The following is a 15,866-nucleotide window of genomic DNA, read 5'->3' on the forward strand; positions in this document are numbered from 1 at the left end:
CTCATTGGCGGAGCGGGCGGGCGGCGAGGTTTGAAACCCCAACAGTAGGCGCCGTGCGGCCGCGAGGTGGGCTCGAGGCGGCGGCGCGTCTGTGCGGGGAGCGGGGGCCCCGCAACGTGAGGGGGGGTGGGGGGGAAAAACGGTGGTGGCCATTTCGTGTTCGTGCGGAGAGGAGCTGTGTGTCGGTCGGTGTGGGTGCGGGCAGGCCCCGCGCGGTGGTCTCCGGGGGCGGGTGCTGTGGGGGGCGGCCTGTGTGGAGCTCTGTGGGGGGGTGCCGTGTGGTGGCCTCTGTACGGGTTGCGCCTGTGGGGTCCCGTGTGTTGGGGAGGGCCCTGCGTGATGGTGTCTGTGCGCACGGGGGGAGCTCAGTGCGGCGGTCCGTGCGTGTCGGTGGTGGTGAGTGTGCGCTTGCAGCGGCACCCTCTGTACGAGTGCGCAGGGAGGCTGCCGAGCGCCAGTCTGCGTGTTGTGGGGAGCGGCTGGGTGCGGTATGGGCAGGCTGTTTGTAGTGGGGCGTGTGTGTGGGGAGCAAAGCTGGGACTCCCAGCAGACTGCTGTAACACTGCCCTATCCTCACTGTGCCCCTTTATCTCCAGGAGCTGTGTGAGACGCCATGGCGCAAGCACTTGCCTCACCAGGGCTGTTCTCTGATGATGATATTGCAGCCTCCCCTGTTCTCGAATCCACAGCAACAGGGTTTGGGGCTGATGTGTGCAAGGACCTGCTGCCGGAGTTCTCTGCCATCTCTCCAAATGTGGAGGGCTCCCAGCAGGTAAGGCTGGAGCTCTTCTGTCACAAACAGAGCAGTATTTTGAGTTGTGGCTGTCTCTGTACAAAGGTGCTGTGATGCAGGGCCAACAGAAGCTCCTCATAAGAGGCTAGAACAAAATGTTGTGTTGTGGGGAGCAGCTCTTGTTGTGAGCACTGTACTATGAAGGGCACAGTCAGTAAGTGCCTCTTAACATGATGCCTCTTAGTGTGACACTTGGTCTGGGGGCTGGTTTTGGTGCCAGGTCTTCAGGTTGTTGATCTGATTCACTAGATAAACAAAAGAAATGCTGGTGTGCCTGGAAATGCCTAAGAAAGCTTCTGGCATTGCTGGGGATTTTGGAACCAGAGTTACTGAGTACTAGTCAGGGTAGCCCCCATGCGTGTTCCATGCTGTGGTTCCTGTTTGTGTTCCAACAGATGTGTGTGTACTGCCTCTCTAGCTACCACATTTAACCTGTGCTGGTTTTGTAGTCTGTAGCTGAAGACAATGACGGAAAACTAAAGGTATATCTGAGAGTCCGACCCCTGAAACCTACAGAAGTGGAAAAAGGGGAAGACCAGGTGAGACACTGAATGAAGCAGTCTCTGAGCTGGTTGCCTGTGTGCCTGCTGGGAGATGCCATTATCCTTTGCTGTTTATGCTATGGCCTCTTGTAAGCCCCTGTGGTGATAAGGTTTTATTTGTTCTTCAGGGCTGTGTCTGCATTGAGAATTCAGAGACCCTTCTTCTAAAAGCCCCTAAGGACTCCTTCACCATGCGGAGCACAGAACGTGGAGTGGGACAAGCAGCACACAGATTCTCTTTCACCCAGGTAGGTAACTGGGACAAACAATCCATCTGGAAGTTTTTCAAGCTTAAACCAGCCTTACAGCTTGAAAAGCTGGCTTAGTAATACACACTGATTCCAATGTACTGTGTGAATTATGTAGTCTCGTACAATCCTCTCAAGTTTGTTTCTATTGCTGTTTCCTTAGTTTTTCTCTTTTTAAGCTGATCCTGAGCACTTTTTCATCAGCAAATGCCAAACTTGTTTTACTCACAAGGCTCTAAACACGCTAGAGGCTGTAGGATATCAGATGTTACTGGATTAAGCAAGCAAACGGCTTGTTCTTGTAGGGAGCTTGGACTGGAATTACTGGTGTGTCTGTCGGTCATGATGTGGGGGTAGTGGAGGGAGCAAAGGACTACATAGCATCACTTGAACAACCATCAGCAATCAAAAGATAGGAAAGATCTACATGAGACCACTTTTCACGTGTCTTGTTTGCAGATCTTTGGACCAGATGTGGGGCAGAAATCGTTCTTTGATGAGACAATGAAGCAGGTGGTAAAGGATGTCTTGAATGGACAGAACTGGCTGGTTTACACCTATGGGATCACCAATTCAGGGAAGACTCACACTATTCAGGGTAAGGAAAGCACCAGTTGTTAGTAGCCTGTCGAGGGAGTTGTCTGCTTCTACACGTGAATTCTCTGTTCTTCAGGCAGCAACAAAGACGGGGGGATTCTGCCTCGCTCCTTAGCGGTCATCTTCAACAGTGTGGGGGACCGGCTGTACCAAGCCATGGATCTGAAGCCTTCCCTCTCCAGTGAGGTGATCTGGCTGGACAGCAGGCAGGTGCGACACGAAGAGGCCAAGAAGCAGACCATGCTGCAAGGGGGCCAGTGGGAGGTAAGCATGCAGCTTCTCGGAGGTTTAATAACCATAGGAAAAGGGTGGTGCCATGCTACATGGTCATGTTGTTTCCTTCCAGGAGGAGCTGTTAACGCCAATGAAGAGGAGTCATAGTGCCGAATCTCAGCTCCAGGCCACCACCAGTGGCAGTTTTGACAGTGGAGTTGCTGGCCTCTCCTCATCTAGCCAACTCACCAACCATTCAGACATCCAGACAGAAGGTATGTCTGGAAGTCTGCTGCGCACTACCTGCTGCTCGTTGGAAGACAGGGAGAGAGAGGGTGATGGCTATTTAGATACTGTGTTGAGGGCAAGGGAGCAAAGGTGCTGTAGTTTCACAGCTTTCCCTTTGAAAGATAAGGATGTGGAGGCTGAAGACCTCTGTACTTATGTTTTGCCAATGTATGAAGACCTTACCACTGCATAAAAACTCAAGCCTTGTGAAATGAGAAGTTACTTGATAGTCACTTACTCGATGCATGGGGTATGGTTACTGACTGGCTGAATGCCGTGCAAAGGGGCAGCTGGGAAGCAGGGTGTTAAAGTGCCGTGTTGCACTGAGCACTTGTGCTCAGGCTTTCGAACCGAGGAACTGCTAGCTGACTAGGTACCCAGAAGCATGGAGTGGCTGAGGTAACAAGGAGTAAAACTTTACACTGGGAAGAGTTCTTGTCCTTACACAAAGGAGGATACTGTCAAAGGAAACGTCAGGCTGACTGGCGACAGGTATTAGTGTAGGCCCATATGGGAGGAGGTCTATAGAACAGACGAGTCCGGGGTAATGCTCCTGCTGAAGAGATACCTCAGTCTATAGCCAAACCATTCAGGTTGCACCTGTGAAAAGCTGCAATCATGACTCTTCTTTTATCTTTCCCCCAGAAACGGGCCCTCACTGGGCTGATTTGGATCGTGTTTCACTCACCAACACAGGAGACGTGCAGTTCTCCATCTGGGTCTCCTTCTTTGAGATTTACAATGAGTTAATCTATGACTTGTTAGAACGAGCTTCACCTGGTCACAACCGCAAGAGGCAGACGCTGCGGCTCTGTGAAGACCAGACTGGCAACCCCTATGTGAAAGGTAGATTTGCCTGAAAAGTGTTTCCAGTGGTTTGCTAGGTGGATTGTACCTGAGGTGGGTGGGTGACTTAGCAGTGATGAGTTGGGGAGCATGGTGTCCTCTGTGGCCCCTCAGAGGTCTAGATTACACGGATGTTAAGTCTGTTGATGTCAGGGAAATGCAATGGTGAAGTTGGGGCCAAGAGAACTATTTTTCTGCCAGTCTCCTAACTGCCTTGCCCAATGTGTGCCTGCTTTTCCAGATCTGAACTGGATCAACGTCCGTGATGCCGACGAGGCCTGGAAACTTCTGAAACTGGGTCGGAAAAACCAGAGTTTTGCTAGCACCTACATGAACCAGAACTCCAGTCGCAGGTCTGAAGGGGGAGGGGGGTTGTTTAGGTAAAAATACAATTCTGAGGGGCTTTTAAAGGTTGCATTTCCCTTTTAAAATATCTGCATGTTTCCTTACAGTCACAGTGTCTTCTCCATTCGGATTCTGCACTTGCAAAGAGGTGGCAGTGAAGTTGTTCCAAAAATCAGCGAGTAAGTTTCATGCTGTCTAGGATCTGGGGGTGTTCTCTGTGGATTCAACTTTCCTGTCTCTCTTGTTGTGGGTATGGGAAGTATCTTGAGGAAGGTCTTGTTGAAAGTGCTTTAAAGGAGTAGATGTTCCCACTCTTAAGTCTTGGAACTCACTGAGGAGTTTGTGAGGAGTACTGCAAAGTACAACTTGAGGTAGTTCTCAGGCTTTTTGACTGAAGGGAAATGTGAGTAACTCTGCACTTGCAGCAGGGCGGATTTGAGTGCTGCTGACGCCTGTTCCTGGGATGTGGTTATCTGGAAATGGGTTGGCTTGGTACCTAGGGAGCAACTGTCCTGAGGACTAGTAAAGGATCATTGAACTTGACACTGCAAAGCTCATGTTGGTGTTACCTTGTGTAACCCCTACATTTAGGGTAGACCCTTCTGTCCAGCAATAGCCCATACACGGGAAGGTGAGCAGGGTAGACACCACAGGGTGTCTGAATTCTAAACCTGGACAGAACAGGACAAACCTAGCAGGTCATGTGAGTGTCACCTGCGCTCTTTTCAGGTTATCCCTGTGTGACCTTGCGGGGTCAGAGCGCTGCAAAGACCAGAAAAGCGGGGACCGAATGAAAGAAGCAAACAACATCAATACCTCCCTCCACACACTGGGTCGCTGTATTGCTGCCCTGCGCCAGAACCAGCAGGCCAAGTGAGTATCCAGAAGTCCATAGGGAGCATGTGGGGAGACTGTTTTGCTTTCCCATGGGCTCACTCTTGTCTCTCCCCATAGATCGAAGCAGACTGTGGTTCCCTTCCGGGACAGCAAGCTAACCCGTGTGTTCCAGGGTTTCTTCACTGGACGTGGGCGCTCTTGCATGATTGTCAACATCAATCAGTGCGCATCTACATACGATGAAACTCTGTATGTAGCCAAGTTCTCAGCCGTTGCCAGCCAGGTAAGTAGGACACACAGCAGGATCATGGCACGCTCGGGATATACTCTGTTTCTGTCAGAAGGGGCCCCTTTCCATGACAAGACGGGGGGAATGCTTGCAAGCCTTCCTTATGCTTCTCCAGTGGATTATTACCTTTACAGTTATCTCCAGATTTTGCTAAATTAAAAGGGCTGACAGGTTGCAGAGAAGTACCGTGTTCAAAGACTACACAACTTCCAGGCTTTTTGGACTAGTACTGATGGCCTTTTTCCCTTTAGCTTGTTCAGGCGCCTCCCACAAAGCTGAGACTTCCATCTATCCAATCAATCATCAAAGAGCACAACAGGCGAACCAGCCAGGGTCTAGAGCCAGCGGCAAAGGAAGAAGAGGAATCAGAAGAGGATGGTGAGGATGAAGCAGATGTCACCATGTATGAGAAGGAGGTGGGTTGTGATTTGTTTTACAGCTTTTATGAATAGAGAGGGAAGAACGTGACTGTTGGCTTTGTCGTTGGGAGGTCTGGCTGGAGCTCAGCACCAGACCAAGAGATGACAGAGATCCTCAGGATATGGGACCCAGAAAATTCAGATCTATGAGGAAACCATCCCACAATTGGTCTAAATCTGAAGCACATGCTTAAATTAGAAACGCTTTTCATCTGTGCAATAGGGACAGTAAGAGCTTGGGTGTAGATCTATAATCCCTACTCTGCAAGGGAAATCTAGAGATCAGAAAACATACAAAACAAATGGCTAAACTAATTGAGGAAAAATAACCAAACTTCCTAGATACTCAAAGTGTCCAGCTGCAATAACTGAAAGATAAAAGATGGAAGTCGTATACCTACAGAGACTTGAGTTGTAATGTGCCGAGGCAGCAAATCCCTGGGCAGTGCAGTAGGGGAAGCTGCTCTGGAGACAGCTCCACATGGAGTGCAATGTTTAAGCCACCTCATGGAAAAGGGATTAAGAGCAAACCTGGCAACTTCTCTTTCCAAGTGACTAAAAGAATCTTAAACCAACATTACCCCAGCCTACGTCTATGGGATCAGCTAACAACTTCTAGGTCTTAATTCCGTTGTGAGGTGTGTGCAATGGAGTTTCCGTCCTTCTTGCAGGACTTGTTGCGCGTAGTGGAAGCTGCACGAGAGCTGCTGGTGCAAGAGCGGCGGGACAAGCTGCAGCTAGAAATGCGCCTCCGTGAGGAGATCTGCAATGAAATGTGGGAGCGCATGCAACGGAAGGAGCAATGGTGCAGGTACAGCTTATGCTGATCTCTCTGCTCAGGGTGAGCTGCAGCACCAAGAACTGCCAGACCCTGACATGTAGATGTTTGCTCCCTTTGTAGCCAGTATGTGGACACTCAGGAGCGGATGCTGGAGGAACTGTATGAGGATAAACTGAATAACCTGAAAGAGTCGCTAACCGACTATTACCAGGAGGAGATCCAGGTTTGTTCAGGGCAATGGAATGACATCAGGAAAGTGGCAGTGGGTTGGGAGAGGACTCAGGATATTTGAGTCCACGAAAGTGACTTATGCAAACTGAGAGGAAAAATTTTGCTTTTTGTGGTATTTCTTGTGATGATACTTGAGAGCGTGATCTGCAATTTTTGCTTCTTGTCTTCTGCTTTATGTAATTCACCAGGCTTTCTCATTTTCAGCCGTTAATCTAGAAGCTGATGTGCAGCCATTCTGACTCTTCTGTTTGGTCAGCATGATTCTCTCCCCTTTTACTCTTTTTGGTAGTGGCCTGCTTTGCACTCTTCAGACTAACACAAGTTCTGTGAATTTCTCCTCTTTAGTTATGACAGGTATAGCCTGTCTATGTTTTCCATGCTATGGCATTCGAGTGGCCTCTGGGACTTGTTGCAGACCTCTCAGAAAATGCCAACTTTCAAAAAATTTCTTGTCTTTAGAGGCTGGAAAAAAGTGGTTTAGGCTCACAGGAAACGGGTTCACTGTTTTCAGCTAAAGGACATTAAAGGCTGGGTCCAATGTGTGAAATGTGTGATTGAGAGAGTCTCCTGGAAGACAGACATTGAAAGCTTCAGAAAAGCTGTGTTAAAGAAATCTTGTTTGAATATTTGAACAAACTTGCTTTTCTTAAGGAGCGTGATGAGAAGATTGAGGAGCTCCAAGTTGCTCTACAGGAGGCAAAACAAAAATTGGAGAGCCTGGAGGCTAAGCAAAAGGACTCGGGGCAAGGCTTGCGTCGATCCAAGCGAGTGGCCACCTCATGCGCTCTGCAACAGGAGCTGGCAGATACTAAAGCCAAACTGGAGCAATGTCAAATGGAGTTAAATACCGCAAATGCAGGTAAGGCAGGCGCTGCACTGGCTCTCAAGTACGCCCGAGCAATCCTCGCAGAGGGCTAGTGATGCCTTTTTTCAGTAGGGTACACTGGATTCAGACATCCTGAAACCACTGTTCAGAGTTGTAGATAGGAATGTGCTGGATGGACAGGGTTTCACTTCATTTTCACAAGAAAATGGATTTTAGGGCAGGATCCATCTCCCTGTTCAAATCCTGAAGTCCCTTTGTGTAACTGAAAGGAAGAAGCCTGGACTGTTTGTGCATGTGTGCACAAACTCAAAGCTTGTCTCAGCTTGCCTGTGGCAGCTTGTCTCAATGGAAGTCCTGACTTCAGAAAAAGGGGAAGCTTAGGGATGTACTGTTGGTCACTGCTTTTTGTCTGTTCCTAGAGTTGTGCAAGTACCAGAAGTTACTGGAGCCACCTCCCTCTGCCAGAGCCATTACTGTGGATGTAGACAGGAAGCTGGAGGATGGACAGAAGGTAACTCCATCTCTGCGTTGCAGAAAGGAACATTTGCAGGGCAAAGTGGTTGCTGGTTTAAACAGTGTTTTGGAGCTGCTGTCTCCAGGTTGTTTGTAAACAAATGGCTGAAGTTGAAATGGGTCTGTTGAAAACAAACCCTTACGAGAGATGTGGAAGGTGCTGGTCTCTGATGCCAGCACACCTCACTCAGAGGGGATCCTCCCTTAGTACTGCATGTCTGAGTTACCCTGGAACGGCTTTGTTTGCAGAACCATGTCAAAGCTAGCTGTTGGACTAAACTTCTCTCTCCTGTAGAATGTCAGATTGCTGCGTTCAGAATTACAAAAACTTGGGGAGTCTCTTCAGTCTGCAGAGAGGGCGTGCTGCCACAGCACAAGCGCAGGGAAACTTCGAGAAGCCCTCTGTACGTGCGATGACATTCTGGCTAGACAGGTAACGTGTCTGTGGGTTGCAGGGGGATTTAGTCTGTGCCCTTTGCCCTTATCAGAGTAACCTAGGATCTTGCAGCTGCAAATAGAAATGACTTATTCTCCAGACACACATTCTCTATTACATTAGGAAGCTATATTGCTCATTTTTTCAGTGCCTGAGTCACTGCATATTCAGCTCTCCAAAGGAGACCCAAGTTGTTCCTGTGCAGTTAACTGACAGCCTGCACTTAAAGTAGGAGAATTCAGAGTTCTTGCTTCCTTATTCGCTTCACTCCATCCCAGTTGCTATGGCAGTGTGTTTGCAGCACAATGGATTCAGCTTCTTCCTAGCCTCACTGTCCCTATTTTATTATTGAACCGCTACACTGGTGACAGCAGAAGCTGTTATGCATGGCCTTATTTAACACACCAGTTAGTGAATTTTGGCAAAGGCAGTTTATTCTCTTCCGTTCACAGTAACCAGGGAGTTATGAAACTTGTCATATCTTTATATATGTATTGCCTTCCCTTTCTCAGGACCAGACACTGGCAGAACTACAGAACAACATGATGCTGGTAAAACTAGACCTGCGGAAGAAAGCCGCTTGTATTGCTGAACAGTATCACACAGTGCAGAAGCTCCAGGCTCCTCCAACATCTACCTTAAAGAAACGGTTCTGTTCCAACAGAGAAAACCTCCAACCTAATCAGCCTCCTGGGAAAAAGCCCTTCCTGCACAACCTTCTCTCTTGTTCAGCGGCCCGGCCCGGTGCTGGCAGAGGCTGGCAACTTCGCTCAGTTGCTCAATGACTTTTCACAGAGAGATCCCTGCCCCGCTATTACTGGGAACAGGTGCCAAATCCAATATAATAGCATCTCTTTTTCTTTGTGTGCTTGTTTATTGTTATTGTAGCTGCTTGAGAGCTTATGTAAACACTTTTGGATATGTATGGTTAAACTTTTAATTGATACCAAAGTGGACAAAACGACCTTCTGTAATTTAAACAATACAATGAGGAAACTCTTTAAATATAAAATAATGCAGATGACAAAGTTGCTTAACAAAAGTTGTTTAACACCTTCAACTATGTTGGCACATAATTAAAAATAAGTTCGCAAGGTCCTCCTTGAAAGATATTTTCCCTTCCTTGCATTATAATCCTTTATTAAAGTATACTCGTTCTAGGTCAGGGCTGTTCTCTCGGATCTTGGCTTGCAGTTCTGGCTCCAAGCGTGTTACAGACATAGAACTAAGCAAAAGAAACAGTAAAATAGTTATATATGACAAGCACTTGAATGTAAAATAAGATGGACAATGCATCCAGTCAAACTTCCTTGTTTTTTTAAGTTCTTATGAGGGAATAATGCTCACGGACCAAATGAGTCCCTGCTTAAAAGGCAGCAATCCAGAAATAGCTGTTGCTACTGCCATGAGGGTCACTTCAGGAGGGGCACGTTCTCAAATGCAGTTTAAGGTCTAACCTTGCGATGAACTGGAGAGCCAGGGCTGAATGAAGAACTGTGCTGCACTTGCTCTGCTCGTTTGTGAAGTCAGCTCCAGGTAGCCTAGTGACACACACTTACACTGCTCTACCCTGTGCCAGGCAGGGAAACGCACGGTGTCACGACTGCTTTGTTGTACTCAAATGATTGCCCTGGATAAGAACTAGGTATTGCTTTCTGGAAGTCAAAAGCTCAATATTTTAACAAAGCTCCAGCTTGCATTGTTTAAGCTTGTCAAGCTTAGACAACCACTAATAACGCAAGAGGAAGTTTAGTTGAATTTAGGACCCTGTTCATACCATGTACTGCACATTCAGCTAACTTTGTTTGTATGGGATCCATCCAAGTTTCATTATGATTTAAGCTGTAATGAATATTGTTTCTGAGACAGTTTACAGTACTGAACTACCTGTGTATTGATGAAAAATAATAATCAAGTGCTGTTCTGTATAACCAAAGACCTTTCCAGCTGAAAAGAAAATGGGCTCTTACTGTATTTCATGAAGCCATAATGTTGCTGGACACAAATATATTGTTTGGACCACATTAGCCTTTTTTACAAATCATTCCAGTGATTCCTAACTCTGTATTGTCAAACTTTTCAGCTTGAAAGAGTGTGGTTCAACTACTTACCCATACCTCTTGTTCACTGTTCCTATGGAGCTGCGGCTCAAGCTGCTACCAGTTTGTAAATAAGTGAGCCCAATTCAACTATTGTATGTCACTGATGAGAACATAGTTATTGCTTTTCTCAGTATTCTCATGTTTATCACACTTGTTATATGGGAATTATGACTGTGCTCTGGGAGGCAGTGACCGCTGGTTTCTGTCTCTTTGCGGTAGCTTGCACGCAGCTGGGAGCGTAACATTAAAGTAAGAATAATGTAACAGGAGTACGTACCTTTTTTGAGGAAACAGTGCACAACACAGGGGTGTTGCAAACACAAGGCTAGAGGAGACAAAAATGGGTTTACAGAATTTAGGGTGCTAAAAGAAAATTCAAAGCCCTCAGGCATGGTCTTCTAGGCAGAAAGCTTTTTTTTTTGTATACAGTGAGGTGAAGTTCCACGACGTGCTGTGTAACCTTTGTTTCTCACTGCATTATACCTTATGAAAGCATTTACCTACTATGTAGTACTAAACACCTCAATACCATGTTTACAAGTGTGTATAAAATTATCATTTGATGTCGTCTCAGTGTTTTGCATTGGTGTGCGTGACAACAAAAAGTGTCAGACAATGGCAAATGAAGCTCCATTAACCAAGTGTTTCAGGAATTCATCAGCCTGCAGGATCCGATTCCAATTATTATCTATGGAGGCAGCAGTCAAAGCGCCTCTTCTAATCAATCTGCTACGTGCCTTTTTTTGCCACTCCCTTTCTTTCTCCCTCCTTCCCTCTATTTTTATTGGCAACTTCTTTGTTACTAACAGCTTTTTTTTTTTTAATATGGTAGTTATCAGTTACAGATATGGAAGTGAAGTCACTGCTGTAGCTTCATTAACTCTCTCAACTTTAAACAAAGTGCAAATACTGCTACTTCCTCCAAAACCCTACAACTATCTCTTAAAATATCAGACACAACACAAAGATTTCACTTACCAGAATCCGACTAATCCAACTTGAATTGGAGCACTCATCCAAGGAAATCTCTGTTAAGAATAAACCGCACAGGGTGAGTATGGTATCTTTTCTCCCCGCTCTTCCCACCTTCCTGGAATTCTTGTATTGTAAGAGACAGACTGCACCTAACAGACTTTTGGACACGATGAAGGCAAAACAATCACCAGCACACCTTAAAGCTGGGCTCCAGTTTGAGAGCCCAATCCCTTTGAAAAGTAATAAGAAAATTCCCAGCGATATCGGCGTAGACTTACACCGAGTTAAGTGTCCCTTAGAAACTACGACGGGTGGTTGACTGTTTTACTTACGACCTGATCCCGAGTCTGGGGGCCATTTGAGTCACGCAGGCCCCCAGCAGAAACACGGCCAGAGTTCGGAGCGGTGCTGCAGCAGCAAGGGGCCGCCACAGCTAAAGGCACGGCGAATTTTGCCCAGACACCCCTAAGAAGAGCCATGTCTGGTTACAGCTCCCGCCTCTTCGGTGCCATCAAATGGTTTTGACGCACGACTGGAGATTTACTTTGTGAGCAACAGCAGCACCAACCATACATAAGGGAGGTGTCAAGGGAAACGTGAGTCTGCCTCTCTCAGCCCTTCCTCCTGCCTTGTGATTAGTTTCGATGGGTAGGAGCCTGCCCCTGCGGCACTGCCCAGTACACTCCAGTTCTGCAAGAGTTCACCTTTCGTTGAAGGAAAAAAGGCTGGAAGAAGTGCGGATACAAAGCTGAGAAAGCAACATGTGATCTATAAATGCATTTTTAGCACGCTCCTCATTACCGTAACTTTTGCAGAACTTGAACATACGCCAAGAAATATAATAGTTCAAATGACTTAGGAATCCGCTCCCCACCCATGTTAGAATTTTAGTTGAAATTAATTACTAACGAAATAAAATCAGACCTGTTTAAATGACACTGCTGCAACGGCCTTCTGTTGCTACAATAAACTCGGTGTCTCCATTGAGCAGGACATACACAACTGCTGTGCTAACAAGAAGTTGATTTTAAATCAAAACAGCTAATGAGTTAAAAATCACATGTTACAGTGGATGATGTTTTCAACAAAGACGATGTTTTTCTGCAAGAAGCATTTGTCAAGACACGGAAGTTAGAGGGGAACTGGCGAACACAAGACCGTCAGTATTGGAGAGCAGAAATGATAAAAGGAAATTTAGAAAGCTCAATGGGACAAGGCTTGGTGCTAAGGGAAGGTCGCAGCAGCGTAAGAGCCGTGGAAAACAGGTTTGTGTAGATTAAACTTTCTCCAAAGCCTGAAGGAGAAGAAACGACGTAGAAGATTGCTTCTCTATCTCCTTTTTTTTTATTTTTCCCGGAGTCAATCTGTAATCCAGAAACGAATGTAGGAAGAACTGTGCAATTCAGCAATCACCTGCAACAAGAGATAACAAACGGAAAAAGACAGCAATAGCAAGAAGGATAAAGTGAATGCAGCAGCGCTTTGCCGTTCTGGCATTCCACTGAACACACATTCGTCTGACTCTTCGCTGAGATAAGTTCACTCAAAAGGCTTAAATTTTATACACTGGGAGAGGTCATGAGGAGAGCTGGTGTGACCGACCGTGCAAGGCAGGCAGGACTGCGGCACTGGTGAATACGGCGTGTTATTTGGGAGCACAAGTCAAACTCTGCAAATGACTCCTGTCCCTAAGGAGAATTAAGGGAAAGGGATGCCACGCACTGCAGTGTGAGCGTGGGACCCGAGACACGTAACGGAAAAGCCCCAAATATGATTTTATAACTGAAAAGGCTGTTGGAGAGTATGACGAGAGCAACAGATGGTTTCACGCCTTTATCCGAGTTGGTCATTAATCTGAGACAGAGAGGTGTCTGCCAGTACAGACAATACAAGCAACATCAGTTTCATGTGGAGGAACGGTTTTTGCCAAGGTCCTTGATCTGAGTCACAGCCTTTATTTTTCAGGAACGTTCCCAGGCTGCACTAATCAAGAAAGACGGTGAGGTAAAACTCTTAATGCTGGGGGTCAAGAGGAGGAATTGGAGTCGGCCAGGAACAGTGTAAAACAACAAAGCAAAACCCAAACGCAGGCTGTACATCCCTACGAAGAGATAAAACGGAAAAGCACAAGACAGCAGAAGAATTTACTGTGTTAGAGATCTATCGTTTAATTCCGGAAGAAGGCCGTTCCCGATGAATTAGGATTTAAGTTCCAGATGTCTTTATGGCGTCTTGAGTGGTTAGTGCAAACAGAGAAAATGGAGAAATGATAATTAAGCAAACAAAAGCCATAAGGAGAATGAGCTTTTTTCTAACTGCTTCCTCTCATTGTTGGATCTCAAAATCTGTCAGCATTCCCAGGCTAGCTATGCCTGTTTTAAAAAAAATGAATAAATGAAACGACAGTTACATTAGGAATGCCCTGAGGACTCTAAGGCATAAGACATTCAATAATGATGCTTTAAAAAAAAATAAAAAAGGCTCTCTGTTCTGGTTTTGTAACAGTTTTGAATAGATATTTTAGTTGCAGACTAAGAGACCTCAAGGAGCTTGTTTTAAGGACTTATGAGGAAATTTCTGGAATCAACTTGAATGTTCAATACAGTACGTAGAACAGGAGAGAAACAGCAGCTGAAGCTGTGAGAGTCATAAATTAAAACTTCAGTGCGATTCAAATTTTCAGAAGTTTCTATGGCAAAACCCAATTTATTTCCTTAGGAGAGGTTACCTGTGACTAAAATAAATCTATACATGCTGCGCCTCAGAGCACGGTTGTTTATGGACCCTTCTGCTGCAGCAGACAGAACAGCCTGGTTCTGCACAGAGCTGGTGAGGTGGGCGCACCGCAGGGATAACGAACACAGATGTCAGACAGCCCGGTCAAGGACTGCAGCACTGTGTAATCGCAGAAAAGGCCGCAAAAGCCACTACTGAAACCTATAGCAAAAGCACGCGTAAATATATATATATAAAAAATACTTTTTCAAGTCAAGAAATAATTAGATTCTTTTTGAAGCAGCAAGTACGTGCTCGTGTTCTAAAAACATTCTTCAGCCATTTTCTAGCAATAACTTTTGGGAATATTGTTAATTCATACTAACGTTGCCATCGAAATGTCCTCATGCCAAACGATGTCAGAATACGGGGGATGAGCAGCGCTCCATATCCGACACCTTCTTTCAAATCCCAGAGGCGGACAGCCTGCTATCGCCGAGGCCAGCATTCCAGGAGCATTTCTTTCTCTCTATCTTACTGCAGAACATCAGTCTATTTCCTTCATTATTTCACTACCATCGGACTATTTTCTGGCCCTGTGTGTTGCTTTAATGGGCTTTGGCAAGCGTACGAGAATTATTTTCCAGAGTGACGGTGTGCAAAGCAAAGGCTTAAGAAAAATCAGTTAGTAAAGCGTCGCGTGGATGGTGCTGGAGTACTGCAAATGGGATGGTGCTTCTCAGACCTCAAGAGAACATGCAGAAGCTGCTTGTTAAAAATGCAGCTCATTCCTCAATGGTTTTAATACTAATCTCTACCAGGTGTTACCACCGGCTACCTGCAGAGCAGTGTTTCACCTCAACTCACAGTCTTTGAGGCTGAGGGGGAGGAACGGGTGAGCATAAACGGTCACGATGGTACCAAAGACCACTGAGTAGCCACTGACGAAATCGCTCATTTTTGCTGATCTGAAAAATTCACAACACCCTTACATTGATTATACCACACAAAACCAACAGATACTTGTCTGCAAACCCTGAGAATTGCTGCAACTTCTTCACAAAATGTCATGCATTTGCCACTTGAGTTGGCAGCGTTTGTGACATTTCTCCCATGTCGAACACATATAAAATCATATTTGCTCTAAATTTACATGTTTGTTTGTTTTCATTTTTTTTAAAAAAACCAAGAGTTAATGTTCCAAGTAATATACCATGAAGAATACAACAGTACGACAATCTGCTTAAGGCTACTCCGCAGACAGGGTCCAACGACACGAGCGACGAAGAATGAGCCAAGCCAGGACAGGGCTCCTCGTGCCGCAGACGTGCAATCTGGAGACGCCGCAGCCTCGCGTCTTTCAGGAGACGTAAGCAGCGCACGCTGACTTGCGCTCTAGAACTCAAACGCCACATTTCCTGTTTTTATACTCTGAGCAATAGTGTTTTCTCTTAACAAGGCGAGAAAAAAGCAAAGCGCTTCAGGGAAAAGAAGTTTTTAAAATCAGAAGACAATTGGGACCCCTTCCCAATGCATCATTTATATACTGACACGGAAGCACTTTCAAATAACGTATGTAACAGGGTAATCGAACTCGGCACAAGAAAACTGAAAGGCACAAATAACAAGGAATAGAATTTAAATATTTTAGAAAACTTTAGCTTAGGCAAATAAAACCAGGCAACGTCCCAGGCTTGTCCTCCCAGTCCCCACCCAAACCGCTTTTCCAAGGGAGGGTCTGCAGGCTCAGACCACACTTTGTTTTCCAAACTTTCCCCACCAGGAAGGAGAGATTCTCTGAGGCTGCTGTTCCCAGCTTAGCCGGTGTCTGTCACAGGCAGAGACCTGGCCCGGAGCTACACAAGTAGAT

At 46.1% G+C, this 15,866-nt stretch overlaps 2 protein-coding genes across 11 annotated transcripts in view; one reads left to right on the forward strand and one right to left on the reverse strand.

Moving 5' to 3' along the window:
• Positions 1-11: 11 nt before the first annotated feature.
• On the forward strand, positions 12-9,350 carry KIF20A (kinesin family member 20A). Of its 2 annotated transcripts, none has more exons than XM_074604517.1 (19): positions 12-66; positions 597-772; positions 1,243-1,332; positions 1,464-1,583; positions 2,043-2,181; positions 2,257-2,444; positions 2,527-2,668; positions 3,327-3,527; positions 3,769-3,880; positions 3,980-4,051; positions 4,602-4,745; positions 4,827-4,992; positions 5,250-5,414; positions 6,089-6,228; positions 6,319-6,421; positions 7,081-7,288; positions 7,675-7,766; positions 8,064-8,201; positions 8,717-9,350. In XM_074604517.1, exons 2-19 carry the CDS (start codon positions 614-616, stop codon positions 8,987-8,989), a joined length of 2,652 nt encoding a protein of 883 aa, XP_074460618.1. In that variant the 5' UTR covers positions 12-66; positions 597-613; the 3' UTR covers positions 8,990-9,350. The 2 variants fall into 2 exon arrangements, with proteins under 2 accessions (XP_074460618.1, XP_074460619.1); XM_074604518.1 differs by lacking the exon at positions 12-66 and adding an exon at positions 148-185 and having other exon boundaries at positions 8,717-8,989.
• SFXN1 (sideroflexin 1) overlaps positions 8,617-15,866 on the reverse strand; it is a 31,575-nt gene continuing 24,325 nt past the window's right edge. For 5 of the 9 annotated variants that reach the window (XM_074604520.1, XM_074604521.1, XM_074604522.1 and 2 more), the window contains 3 exons: positions 11,285-11,334; positions 10,584-10,631; positions 8,617-9,429 (listed from right to left, as the gene is read on the reverse strand). In XM_074604520.1, the coding sequence (XP_074460621.1) occupies positions 9,333-9,429; positions 10,584-10,631; positions 11,285-11,334 (195 nt within the window). In that variant the 3' untranslated portion in view covers positions 8,617-9,332. Of the gene's footprint in view, positions 9,430-10,583; positions 10,632-11,284; positions 12,695-14,716; positions 14,965-15,866 lie in introns of those variants that run through there. The other 4 variants (XR_012589549.1, XR_012589550.1, XM_074604525.1 and 1 more) reach the window with 3 other exon arrangements.

The sequence above is a fragment of the Larus michahellis genome, chromosome 11 (genome assembly GCF_964199755.1).
Source record: "Larus michahellis chromosome 11, bLarMic1.1, whole genome shotgun sequence".
Taxonomy (NCBI): Eukaryota; Metazoa; Chordata; class Aves; order Charadriiformes; family Laridae; genus Larus; species Larus michahellis.

Coding starts and splice junctions, on each gene's coding strand:
- KIF20A (XM_074604517.1), top strand. CDS start 614: ATGGCGCAAGCACTTGCCTCACCAGGGCTGTTCTCTGATGATGATATT. Junction 2,669..3,326: donor TTCAGACATCCAGACAGAAG/GTATGTCTGGAA, acceptor TCTTTCCCCCAG/AAACGGGCCCTCACTGGGCT. Junction 6,422..7,080: donor ATTACCAGGAGGAGATCCAG/GTTTGTTCAGGG, acceptor GCTTTTCTTAAG/GAGCGTGATGAGAAGATTGA.